Source organism: Leucoraja erinacea, chromosome 14 (assembly GCF_028641065.1).
Source record: "Leucoraja erinacea ecotype New England chromosome 14, Leri_hhj_1, whole genome shotgun sequence".
Taxonomy (NCBI): domain Eukaryota; kingdom Metazoa; phylum Chordata; class Chondrichthyes; order Rajiformes; family Rajidae; genus Leucoraja; species Leucoraja erinaceus.
In genome coordinates, this window is record NC_073390.1 from 54,772,232 (window position 1) to 54,786,065 (window position 13,834).

The 13,834-nt window shown below is 44.5% G+C and overlaps 1 protein-coding gene across 12 annotated transcripts in view; it reads right to left on the minus strand.

The window, feature by feature from the left end:
• LOC129703752 (ubiquitin carboxyl-terminal hydrolase 47-like) overlaps nucleotides 1-13,834 on the minus strand; it is a 46,827-nt gene that overhangs the window by 16,291 nt on the left and 16,702 nt on the right. For 2 of the 12 annotated variants that reach the window (XM_055646446.1, XM_055646441.1), the window contains exons 9-20: nucleotides 8,246-8,369; nucleotides 8,061-8,119; nucleotides 7,477-7,611; nucleotides 7,245-7,371; nucleotides 7,088-7,119; nucleotides 4,341-4,475; nucleotides 4,112-4,238; nucleotides 3,955-3,986; nucleotides 2,498-2,624; nucleotides 2,341-2,372; nucleotides 504-639; nucleotides 366-397 (exon numbers count right to left, since the gene is read on the minus strand). In XM_055646446.1, the coding sequence (XP_055502421.1) occupies nucleotides 366-397; nucleotides 504-639; nucleotides 2,341-2,372; nucleotides 2,498-2,624; nucleotides 3,955-3,986; nucleotides 4,112-4,238; nucleotides 4,341-4,475; nucleotides 7,088-7,119; nucleotides 7,245-7,371; nucleotides 7,477-7,611; nucleotides 8,061-8,119; nucleotides 8,246-8,369 (1,098 nt within the window). The remainder of the gene's footprint in view (nucleotides 1-365; nucleotides 398-503; nucleotides 640-2,340; nucleotides 2,373-2,497; nucleotides 2,625-3,954; nucleotides 3,987-4,111; nucleotides 4,239-4,340; nucleotides 4,476-7,087; nucleotides 7,120-7,244; nucleotides 7,372-7,476; nucleotides 7,612-8,060; nucleotides 8,120-8,245; nucleotides 8,370-13,834) is intronic. The other 10 variants (XM_055646443.1, XM_055646442.1, XM_055646445.1 and 7 more) reach the window with 10 other exon arrangements.

Below are 13,834 nucleotides of genomic sequence, written 5' to 3' on the forward strand. Positions count from 1 at the left end.
CCAGGCAAGACAGAATTTGGTTGCATTTGGTTAAATACATATTGCAATGTCATTGACAGGGAAAGCTGACGGAGGCTGGAGGCAGATCAGCAATTTACATGAGTGGGCTAATAGAAATCTAATCCACTTCAGTGCCATTAACTATGAGGCAAACATGGGATTGATTGATTGCTTGTTGGATTCAAAGATACATCATGGAAACAGCCCCTTTGGCACAGAGTCCATGCTGACTGTTGATCAGCCATTTGCACCAGTTCCATGTTATCCCACACTAATATTAACTCCCGACAGTTTAAGAACAATTTACATAGGAACGCCAAACCCCGCATGTCTTTGGGATTTGACCCACAGGTCTGCTTCCTTACCTTGTCCTCTGTAGAATCTTGTTCTGACTGACCTAAAAGAGAGAATGAAATTAACACATCAGAGAGTTTTTGATACCCCCATAATTACATTCACATGAGATCAAGCAAGCCCCTTGTACCGAGGTGATTCCAACAAACCTTGAGCTTCAGTTGGTCTCTCTTCATCATTCACAGAATATTCTTCCTTAAGAATAACTTTCACTTGCAGAGTTGAAAGATCACCTTGCCCACATTCCACGGCCGTAATAATGTGGTTATTCCCAGAATTATTCTCCTGTAAAAGAGCAGGATATCAAAGGAATAGTTCAAGTTCAAGTGAGTTTATTGTCATGTGTCCCTGTATAGGACAATGAAATTCTTGCTTTGCTTAAGCACACAGAACATAGTAGGCATTTACAACAAAACAGATAAATGTGTCCATATACCATGATATAAATATATACACACATGAATAAATAAACTGGTAAAGTGCAAATAACAGAAAGTGGTTGTTAATAATCAGAGTTTTGTCCGAGCCAGGTTTAATAGCCTGATGGCTGTGGGGAAGCAGCTATTCCTGAACCAGTGTTGCTGTTGGGAGCGGCTAGAGAAGATGCAAAGATCAATGTTCCCGCAAACTCCTCTCTTCCCTCTCGTAATAGCCTGGGATGGATCCCATCAGGACCTGGGGATTTCTCCACCTTAATGCTCACCAACACCTCCTCCTTCTTAATCTCAAACTGCTCTTGCACATCAGAATTGTCAACACTGATCTCCCTGTCCTCCGTGGCCTTCTCCTTGGTGAAAACAAATGCAAAATACTTGTACCACACCTACATCCCCAGACTCCAAACACTAATTACTTCCTTTATCATGGAGTGGTCCTATCTTCTCCCTGGTTTCCCAGGACTATGAACAAGAGGGTTATAGGCACATTATGCACATTGCTGTAGCATACTTGAACCCTGTCAACATTGAAATGTGTCAAAGCCATTCATTTAATTTACCATTCATATCCTCAGATCGGGCCCTAATGCTTAGCTGAAGGAAATTGTGGTTCATCTTGCCATTGTATTTCACACATGTGGCCCATCAGAGGCACTCCAGGAGAGGTAGAAATTGAGCATTAACATGCATGCAGAACCAACAGGCATGATCATGCCTATAGACAAGGAAGAAGATTAATAATACGTCTTTGAGATTCTAGAGGAAGCTGATCCAGTGATGGAGATGTTGCTCCCGATAGAACTGGATTAGTAAAACGGAACCAGGCAAGACAAAGTTTGGTTGCAGAGATTCAAATACAAGATGCAATAAGTCATTGTTTGGGAAAGAACGTTAACAAAAACTGAAGGAGCCCGGCAGTAGATCAGCAATATACTGTGGGCTGAGAGAAGTCTTAATCCACTTTAGTGCCATTGACTATGAAGCAAGCATGGGATTGATTGATTGTGGAATTGAAATATGCAGCACAGACACGGGCCTTTGGTACACCGAGTCCATGCTGACCGTTGGTCACCCATTTACACCAGTCTTGTGTTATCCTGTATAAACATTCACTACTTACAGTTTAGGGGCAATTTACAGATGCTAATTAACCTACAGACCCACATGTCTTTGGGATGTGGGAGGAAGCCAGAGCACCTGCAGGAACCCACAAGGTCACAGGGGGAATGTACAAACTGTATACAGACAGCAACCAAGGACTGATCAACCCTGTGTCTGATGCTGTGAGGCAGCAGCTCTACCACCTGTGCCACTATGATGCCCAGGATGTCAACAGTCAAGATTCCTTTCATTGTGTATCTGCAATGATTTTTGATGGTATCACCTCTCAGGTGGGAATTTCCACAAGACTTATTTAATTAGTTAGACACAGGTGGATTTCATTCAACAGGTTACTGTGGGAGACAGAATGAATTAGACCAGGAACTATAAAGGATTTCAAAAAGGTAAAAGGGCCCTGAATCTTGGTCAGCATTTTCTGCCTCCATACCTTGTCCACTGTTGAGTCTTGCTCTGACTGACCTGAAAAATAAAATGAAATAAACACATCAAAAGAGTTGATGAAAGCCCCATAATTGCATTCACATGAAATCAAGCAAGTCTCTTGCATTGACGCAGATGATTTGTCCCCGATTATTCTAACAAACCTGGAGCTGCCTCAGTCATTCTCCCTTCACCATTCACAGAAGATTCTTCCTGCCCTTGCAGAGGTGAAGTCTTACTTTGCCCTCGTTCCATGGCCTCTAAACTGTGGTTATTCTGGGCGTTACGCTCCTGTAAGAAAGCAGGATATCAGTTGTTTAACAAGGGACAATGATGAAGAGAATAATAAGGACATTTGGAAAGTGGTGAAATCATTGGACAAAGTCAGCATTGATTTATGAAAGGTAAATCATGTCTGACGAATCTTATAGAATTTTTCGAGGATGTAACTAGTGGATAAGGGAGAACCAGTGGATGTGTTATATCTGGACTTTGAGAAGGCTTTCAACAAGGTCCCACATAAGAGATTAGTATACAAACTTAAAGCACATGGTATAGGGAGTTCAGTATTGATGTGGATAGAGAACTGGCTGACAGACAGGAAGCAAAGAGTAGGAGTAAACGGGTCCTTTTCAGAATGGCAGGCAGTGACTAGTGGGGTACCGCAAGGCTCAGTGCTGGGACCCCAGCTATTTACAATATATATTAATGATCTGGATGAGGGAATTGAATGCAACATCTCCAAGTTTGCGGATGACACTAAGCTGGGGGGCAGTGTTAGCTGTGAGGAGGATGCTAGGAGGCTGCAAGGTGACTTGGATAGGCTGGGTGAGTGGGCAAATGCATGGCAGATGCAGTATAATGTGGATAAATGTGAGGTTATCCATTTTGGTGGCAAAAACAGGAGAGTAGACTATTATCTAAATGGTGGCCAATTAGGAAAAGGGGAGATGCAATGAGACCTGGGTGACATGGTCCACCAGTCATTAAAGGTAGGCATTCAGGTGCAGCAGGCAGTGAAGAAAGCGAATGGTATGTTAGCACTCATATCAAAAGGATTTGAGTATAGGAGCAGGGAGGTTCTACTGCAGTTGTACAGGGTCTTGGTGAGACCACACCTGGAGTATTGCGTACAGTTCAGGTCTCCAAATCTGAGGAAAGAAATTCTTGCGATAGAGTGAGTACAGAGAAGGTTCACCAGACTGATTCCTGTGATGTCAGGACTTTCATATAAAGAAAGACTGGATAGACTCGGCTTGTACTCGCAAGAATTTAGAAGATTAAGGGGGGATCTTATAGAAACTTACAAAATTCTTAAGGGGTTGAACAGGCTAGATGCAGGAAGATTGTTCCCGATGTTGGGGAAGTCCAGGACAAGGGTTCACAGCTTAAGGATAAGGGGGAATTCCTTTAGGACCGAGATCAGGAAAACATTTTTCACACAGAGAGTGGTGAATCTGTGGAATTCTCTGCCACAGAATGTAATTGAATGCAGTTCATTGGCTATATTTAAGAGGGAGTTAGATGTGGCCCTTGTGGCGAAAGGGATCAGGGGGTATGGAGAGAAGGCAGGTACAGGATAATGAGTTAGATGATCAGCCACGATTTTCTGCCTCCATACCTTGTCCACTGTTGAGTCTTGCTCTGACTGACCTGAAAAATAAAATGAAATAAACACATCAAAAGAGTTGATGAAAGCCCCATAATTGCATTCACATGAAATCAAGCAAGTCTCTTGCATTGACGCAGATGATTTGTCCCTGATTATTCTAACAAACCTGGAGCTGCCTCAGTCATTCTCCCTTCACCATTCACAGAAGATTCTTCCTGCCCTTGCAGAGGTGAAGTCTTACTTTGCCCTCGTTCCATGGCCTCTAAACTGTGGTTATTCTGGGCGTTATTCTCCTGTAAGAAAGCAGGATATCAGTTGTTTAACAAGGGAATAGTGTTGCTGTTGCCTGTGGCTGAAGATGCAAAGATCAATGCTCCCGCAATCTCCTCTCTTACCTCGCTCGGTAGCTTGGGATAGATCCCTGGGTGACCTGGGGATTCATCCTCCTGAATGCTCATCTCCTCAATCTTCAACTGCCCTTGCACATCAATATTGTCCACACTGATCTCTCTGTTCTCCATGTCCTTCTTCTTGGTGAAAAACAGATACAAAAAACATGTTTAGTACCTCGATACATCCCCAGACTCCAAGCACTAATTCTGTCCTTTACCCTTGAGTGGTCCTACCTTCTCCCTGGTTTCTCTGGACAATGATGACGAGAATAATAAGGACATTGTGCACATTGCTGAAGCATAATTGAAGCCCAAGTAAAAAATGTAATTGACAAAACTATTCACTTAATTTACCATTTACATTGTCAGATATGTGCTTGCTCACATTGTCAGTAATGCTTAGCTGAGGGAAATTGTGGTTCAGTTTGCTACTGTGTGTGTGTCAGATATAAGGTCCTTCAGAGGCAATTGGAGAATTGTCATTCAGAAAGGAATTGGAAATTGAGCATTAGAGCACACGCAGAGACTTGGACATGTTAAACATGATCATGCCTATAGACAATGAACAAGATCAAGAATACATCTTTGAGATTCTAGAGGAAGCTGATCCAGTGATGGAGATGTTGCTCCCGATAGAACTGGATTAGTAAAACGGAACCAGGCAAGACAAAGTTTGGTTGCAAGGATTCAAATACAAGATGTAATAAGTTATTGTTTGGGAAAGAACGTTAACAAAAACTGAAGGAGCCCGGCATCAGATCAGCAATATCTGGTCAGGGAAACTGCTAGAATCAGTTATTAAAGATGGGATAGCAGCACATTTGGAAAGTGGTGCAATCATTGGACAAAGTCATGAAAGGTAAATCATGTTTGACGAATCTTATAGAATTTTTCGAGGATGTAACTAGTAGAGTGGATAAGGGAGAACCAGTGGATGTGTTATATCTGAACTTTGAGAAGGCTTTCGACAAGGTCCCACATAAGAGATTAGTATACAAACTTAAAGCACACGGCATTGGGGGTTCAGTATTGATGTGGATAGAGAACTGGCTGACAGACAGGAACAAAGAGTAGGAGTAGGGTCCTTATCAGAATGGCAGGCAGTGACTAGTGGGGTACCGCAAGGCTCAGTGCTGGGACCCCAGGTATTTACAATATATATTAATGATTTGGACGAGGGAATTGAATGCAACATCTCCAAGTTTGCAGATGACACGAAGCTGGGGGGCAGTGTTAGCTGTGAGGAGGATGCTAGGAGGATGCAAGGTGACTTGGATAGGCTGGGTGAGTGGGCAAATGCATGGCTGATGCAGTATAATGTGGATAAATGTTTATCCACTTTGGTGGCAAAAACAGGAGAGTAGACTATTATCTGAATGGTGGCCAATTAGGAAAAGGGGAGATGCAACGAGACCTGGGTGTCATGGTACACCAGTCATTAAAAGTAGGCATGCAGGTGCAGCAGGCAGTGAAGAAAGCGAATGGTATGTTAACATTCATATCAAAAGGATTTGAGTATAGTGGCAGGGAGGTTCTACTGCAGTTGTACAGGGTCTTGGTGAAACCACACCTGGAGTATTGCGTACGGTTTTGGTCTCCAAATCTGAGGAAAGACATTCTTGCCATAGAAGGAGTGCAGAGAAGGTTCACCAGACTGATTCCTGGGATGTCAGGACTTTAATATAAAGAAAGACTGGATAGACTCGGCTTGTACTCGCTAGAATTTAGAAGATTGAGGGGGGATCTTATAGAAACTTACAAAATTCTTAAGGGGCTGGACAGGCTAGATGCAGGAAGATTTTTCCTGATGTTGGGCAGGTCCAGAACAAGGGGTCACAGTTTAAGGATAAGGGGGAATTCCTTTAGGACCGAGATGAGGAAAACATTTTTCACACAGCGAGTGGTGAATCTGTGGAATTCTCTGCCACAGAATGTAATTGAATGCAGTTCATTGGCTATACTTAAGAGGGAGTTAGATGTGGCCCTTGTGGCGAAAGGGATCAGGGGGTATGGAGAGAAGGCAGGTACAGGATACCGAGTTGGATGATCAGCCATGATCACATTGAATGGCGGTGCAGGCTCGAAGGGCCGAATGGCCTACTCCTGCACCTAATTTCTATGTTTCTAATATGCATGAGAGTGGGCTGAGAGTTTTAATCCACTTTAGTGCCATTGACTATGAAGCAAGCATGGGATTGATTGATTGTGGAATTGAAATATGCAGCGCAGACACGGGCCTTTGGTACACCGAGTCCATGCTGAATGTTGGTCACCCATTTACGCCAGTGTTGTGTTATCCTGTATAAACATTCACTACTTACAGTTTAGGGGCAATTTACAGATGCTAATTAACCTACAGACCCACATGTCTTTGGGATGTGGGAGGAAGCCAGAGCACCTGCAGGAACCCACAAGGTCACAGGGGGAATGTACAAACTGTATACAGACAGCAACCAAGGACTGATCAACCCTGTGTCTGATGCTGTGAGGCAGCAGCTCTACCACCTGTGCCACTATGATGCCCAGGATGTCAACAGTCAAGATTCCTTTCATTGTGTATCTGCAATGATTTTTGATGGTATCACTTCTCAGGTGGGAATTTCCACAAGGCTTATTTAATTAGTTAGACACAGGTGGATTTCATTCAACAGGTTACTGTGGGAGACAGAATGAATTAGACCAGGAACTATAAAGGATTTCAAAAAGGTAAAAGGGCCCTGAATCTTGGTCAGCATTTTCTGCCTCCATACCTTGTCCACTGTTGAGTCTTGCTCTGACTGACCTGAAAAATAAAATGAAATAAACACATCAAAAGAGTTGATGAAAGCCCCATAATTGCATTCACATGAAATCAAGCAAGTCTCTTGCATTGATGCAGATGATTTGTCCCTGATTATTCTAACAAACCTGGAGCTGCCTCAGTCATTCTCCCTTCACCATTCACAGAAGATTCTTCCTGCCCTTGCAGAGGTGAAGTCTTACTTTGCCCTCGTTCCATGGCCTCTAAACTGTGGTTATTCTGGGCGTTACTCTCCTGTAAGAAAGCAGGACATCAGTTGTTTAACAAGGGAATAGTGTTGCTGTTGCCTGTGGCTGGAGAAGATGCAAAGATCAATGCTCCCGCAATCTCCTCTCTTACCTCTCTCGGTAGACTGGGATAGATCCCTGGGTGTCCTGGGGATTTATCCCCCTGAATGCTCATCTCCTCAATCTTCAACTGCCCTTGCAGATCAATATTGTCCACATTGATCTCTCTGTTCTCCATGTCCTTCTTCTTGGTGAAAAACAGATACAAAAAACCTGTTTTGTACCTCGATACATCCCCAGACTCCAAGCACTAATTCTGTCCTTTACCCTTGAGTGGTCCTACCTTCTCCCTGGTTTCTCTGGACAATGATGAAGAGGATAATAGGGACATTATCCCTATTATCCCAGATATGCAATTTGCTTGAGACTGGGCTGATACAAGTCTTAATCCACTTTAGTGTATATTAGCTTTGAAACAACGTGGGATATTGTCAGGGAAGAATCTTTACATTTTGTATCTGCACTGATTTATTTGTATTATAATTTCTAGGGTATATTTCCTGAAAGCTTATTGAATTAAACCAGCAAACATGATCTAGTTACTGTGGGGAAAAGGACGAGGTACTACTAGTGATTTCAGTGGGAAGGACAAGGCATTACACGTGATTTCAAGGTAAAGGTAATAGAACTGGAGACCATGTTCAGCATTTTCCGCTTCTTCAACTTTTGCTGTGTAGAATCTTGTTCCGACTGATCTAAGGGAGAGAATGAAAACAAAACCCATCAGAAGTGTTTTTGAAAGTCGCAGAATTGTAATCACAAGAGATCAACCACGTTCCTTGTCCCGTGTGGGTGAATTGTCCCTCATGGTTTCAACAAACCTTGAGCTTCCTCTGATCTCCCTCCACAATCCTTAGATGTTCCTCCCTGGAACTGCTGGGTTGGAACGGAACCTTGTCCTTCTTCCATATCATCATGACGCCGTTTATGCGAACCAAGTTGCTCCTGAAAGAGAGCAGGATATCACTGAGGAAGGATCCCGACACAAAACATCGCCTATCCATGTCCTCCAGAGATGCTGCCTAATCCACAATTACTCCAGCAACTTGTGCTCCATGTAAGCTTCCAGCATCTGATGTGTCTGAAAAAGATCAGTTGTTTAACTGGGGCATAATGTTTCTGAACATTGTTCAAGATTGCAAGCCCAGATAACATCCTGGTGAATCCCTTCTTCTTCCTTTCCAGATTAATCATATTCTTTTTATAATTTGATGTCATCTGCAAATTAACTAATAATGTCTCAAAACCAAAACGCAAATTGCCTTGTTACATTCATTGACATTCTGTTAAACCATTTCCCTGACACCATGTACACTCACTAATAAACCAGCCTTGCGCAGTCACACATAGTTTTTATGATTATGATATTGCTGTTTGTGGAAGAAATCTGTGCTGCACTTCAAGATTAATGCAAGTTGTTTTTCCTAAATACATCTGACTATCTTCAACCTGTACTGGATTAGCTTCTGTTGAATTCAGAAAACATATGTAGAAGATGCTGGAGTGGCTGTGGTGTTTTGGCCACCATTGAGTCCATGCTGACCATTGGTAACCTGTCCACACCAGTTCTACATTACCCCACATACATATTCACTCCCTACACTTTAGGGGCCATTTCCAGAGACAAATTCACCTTTTAGTCATTCCTTACACTGTCAATCTTGGTTCAACAGAATGATGACATCAATGTTGGACAATTGGTCCCCTGGATAGACAACTCGATAGAGCCACCATTGTTGTACTTGGAGCAAAGGACAACTTGTTGCCAATTCAGGTGGCACCCTTCCTCCACGTGCCATATACCAACTGACTACCCCTTGGGATCAGAGGGGAACCAGAAAGGGAGATGAGGGCCACAGGCAAATAACCAGTTACTAAGGCAGGTCTCCACTAGTCAGCTTCACTAAAACTCAGCTGGTAGCCAGCCTTTGCCCAATTAACCAACCAGCTCATGGGCCCAGCACCAGCAACAAATAGGAAGTAATTCCCTGGGCTGGATGCCAACTAGCTGGTTGCCCTAGTAACTATCGTAGATGTGCGCCACAACAGAACCACAGCTTTCTTATTAAACGTTTCCAATTCCCACACTTCTTGAAGCCCATCAGTCAACACCTCACCTCTTTTCAAACTTGTTTTCTGTGTCCTTATTTTATGTCCCTTTATGGTTATGCTTTGACCTTTTTCTACATAAACTGTTCCTGTGCCAACTTGTAGCTACAAGATCTGAATAGGCTATGTAAAGATTAAATCTCAAAGACACTGTGCTAAATAGGATGTTATACGTTTCATTCCATGTATTTCCATGAAATCATTGGACAAAGTCAGCATGGATTTATGAAAGGTAAATCATGTCTGACGAATCTTATAGAATTTTCGAGGATGTAACTAGTAGAGTGGATAGGGGAGAACCAGTGGATGTGGTTATATCTGGACTTCCAGAAGGCTTTCGACAAGGTCCCACATAAGAGATTAGTATACAAACATAAAGCACACGGAATTGGGGGTTCAGTATTGATGTGGATAGAGAACTGGCTGGCAAACAGGAAGCAAAGAGTAGGAGTAAACGGGTACTTTTCACAATGGCAGGCAGTGACTAGTGGGGTACCGCAAGGCTCAGTGTTGGGACCCCAGCTATTTACGATATATATTAATGATTTGGACGAGGGAATTGAATGCAACATCTCCAAGTTTGCGGATGACACGAAGCTGGGGGGCAGTGTTAGCTGTGAGGAGGATGCTAGGAAGCTGCAAGGTGACTTGGATAGGCTGGGTGAGTGGGCAAATGTTTAGCAGATGCAGTATAATGTGGATAAATGTGAGGTTATCCACTTTGGTGGCAAAAACAGGAAAGTAGACTATTATATGAATGGTGGCCGATTAGGAAAAGGGGAGATGCAGCGAGACCTGGGTGTCATGGTACACCAGTCATTGAAAGTAGGCATGCAGGTGCAGCAGGCAGTGAAGAAAGCGAATGGTATGTTAGCATTCATAGCAAAAGGATTTGCGTATAGGAGCAGGGAGGTTCTACTGCAGTTGTACAGGGTCTTGGTGAGACCACACCTGGAGTATTGCGTACAGTTTTGGTCTCCTAATCTGAGGAAAGACATTCTTGCCATAGAGGAAGTGCAGAGAAGGTTCACCGGACTGATTCCTGGGATGTCAGGACTTTCATATGAAGAAAGACAGGATAGACTCGGTTTGTACTCACTAGAATTTAGAAGATTGAGGGGGGATCTTATAGAAACTTACAAAATTCTTAAGGGGTTGGACAGGCTAGATGCAGGAAGATTGTTCCCGATGTTGGGGAAGTCCAGAACAAGGGGTCACAGCTTAAGGATAAGGGTGAAATCTTTTGGGACCGAGATGAGGAGAACATTTTTCACACAGAGAGTGGTGAATCTCTGGAACTCTCTGCCACAGAAGGTAGTTGAGGCCACAGTTCATTGGCTATATTTAAGAGGGAGTTAGATGTGGCCCTTGTGGCTAAAGGGATCAGGGGGTATGGAGAGAAGGCAGGTACGGGATACTGAGTTGGATGATCAGCCATGATCATATTGAATGGCGGTGCAGGCTCGAAGGGCCGAATGGCCTACTCCTGCACCTATTTTCTCTGTTTCTATGTTGTCTTCAATGTTTAGATGGATGCAGTCAGCAGTTACTGATCTTGCATGAGTTTAATACGAGCAACTCAACACAGTTTTGTCTTTGATAGAATATGATTTTGAAAGCAGTTTTGTTTAGTTTAGTTTAGAGAAACAATGCGGAAACAGGCCCTTCGGCCCACCGAATCAGTGCCGACCAGCGATTCCCCGCACACTAACACTATCCTACACACACTAGGGACAAGTTACAGGTGCACAACCTTTTATCCGAAAGCCTTGGGACCAGACACTTTTCGTAATTCAGAATTTTTCGGCTTTCAGAATGGAAGTTTTTAGCGTAGACTGGCTCAGTGGTAGAGTGCTCGGCTCATATCCGCAAGGTCGCGAGTTTGCGCCTCGATCCCGGCAGTTACTTGATCGCGAGTTTGAGTCTTCAATGTAGTTTTTTCTTGCAGAATAGGAGAGAATAGGGAGGGTTAGGCTGGGATCATTCTCTGCGAGATAATCTTAGTGCGGGAGACAAGTGTAGGAGAAGTGTACTGACTGTGTGGGCAGAACTTTGGAAGTGATTGCCCACCATTCTCAAAAGCCGCTGTGTCTCCCTGTCCCTCCAACTCCAGAGGAATCCGCTCCCCGATGCGCCGCTACGGCGACAAGTGGCAGTTCGCCCACAGCCCGAGCTGCGCCCCCTCATCCGCAACCCGGGTTCCTCTGGAGTTGGAGCGGGACTGGGCTAGAGTTGTTGCTGGCTGTGAGTCTCTGGGATCTCCGTGCTTGCAGTCGGTGTCCCGTTGGTCCTGACGTCTCCGGTCACCCCCTAGAATGGAGCTGAGACTGGGAACTGTACCGCCCTTGCCCCCTCCCTCTGCAACTGCAAACAACCCCACAGTTCCCAGTCTCAGCTCCTGTACAGGGGGGTGGCCGGAGACGTCACAGCCCGAGCTGCGCCCCCTCATCCGCAACCTCAAGACCAAGACGCACCTTGCACACCATCAGCTTCTGTCCCTACGGGGAGCGTGTTCCTCTGGAGTTGGAACGGGGCTGGGCTGCTGCTGGCTGTGGGTCTCTGGGTTCTCTGTGCTTGCAGTGGGCCTGGGGGTCGGTGTCCCGTTGGTCCTGACGTATCCGGTGACTGGCACTGGCTCGAACGTGAAGACAGTGCAAAACCCCCGCGCCGGTGCAATGGGCGGGGAGCTGGAGAGGGGAGGGAAGGGGTCACACACATGGCCGGGAAGCAGAGGGGTGTAGGTGGGGTGAAACTGAAGGGAGCGACAATCTGCTGCTGCCTGCCCGCTGAGTTAAAAAGTTCCCACGCAAGACTCACGATACACTGTGTATCGTGAGTCTACTGTGGGAACTTTTTAACTCAGCGGGCAGGTAGCAGCAGATTGTCAATTATTAACCCTCCCGCGCAATATACCCTCACCTTCTCTTTTATGAATGGGGATTTAGTTCCCCTTTCTTCGAGGACCGACCGGAGGTTCCGCTGTCACCTCTGCGGGCCGCCCTCGGTGAACGTCTTCAAGGACCTTTCTTCAAGGACCGAAAAAAAATGTCGCTATTCAGAGCTTTTCGTTATTTGGATCGTCGGATAAAAGGTTGTGCACCTGTACAATTTTACCAAACCAATTAACCTATAAACCCATACATTTTTGGAGTGTGGGAGGAAATCGGAACTCCTGGAGAAAACCCACGCAGGTCACTGGGCGAGAACGTACAAACTACAGACAGACAGCACCTATAGTTAGGGACACACCTAGGACCCTGGCACTATAAGGCAGCAACTCCACTCCACCACTGTGCTACCATGCTGTCAGTTTGATCCTTTTCCCTTTAGAAAGGATAAACAGATGCACATTGTATAACAGATTCCAACACTATGCCAATAGTATTACAACACAAATATATGTTAATCGTGGAATTAGGCTGCCTAATGCTGGGAAGTGCCTACTTGAAGTCACAGTTCCATATATTTGCTGTTTTAACACTCCTTGACACAGGCACAGACTGCAGAGTCCAAAACCTGTAACCACACAATCCATTGGTGACGCTAGTCAGTTCTTTATCACCTCTCCCAGAGTTTGTGGTGCTGGCTCGAAGGGCAAGGGCCAAATGGCCTACTCCTGCACCTATTGCCTATTGTCGACTGGCATGGCTTTAGTGAAAATGAAGAATATAATGACTGTGGTGACTAGGTATCATCATTGTGGGAACCAGACTGGATTGATCAGAGTATCTAGAGCTATCTACCACTCGATGCATCAGAGCCACAGACATGACCCCAGTTCAAGCATCGTGCCAAACAAACATGCCGAAACTACAAACCCAGTGAAAACTCAAAAGACCTGCAAGCTGGAACGTTTTGGCATAATATTGAAGCTTGTTTCTGCATAATATATTACACGCTAAAATCTCAAATAAAGCAAAAACAAGGAATGGAAGAGCAACAGAAATTGAGTGAGAGTTAGCGACCTCAGTGAATAATCGCCCGCCGGGGGCTCTGGCTCTGACTTTGACTCTGACATCGGGGGGAGAGGGGAGTGCAGGGGAGAGATAAGTTTTTTTGCCTTCCATCACAGCGAGGAGGAGATGCGCTGTGATGGATGTCTGTGTAAATTGTGTTGTGTCTTGGGTCTTTTTTTTCTTGTATGTTTGACTGCAGAAACAACATTTCACTTGAGCCTCTATGAGGTTCAAGTGACAAATAAATTGTATTGTATTGTATAATGTGGAAAATTTAAAGTTTGTGTTTTAAACAAATGAATGTTGCTAATAGTTACTACAGGGAATGATTTTAATCTCCTTCGG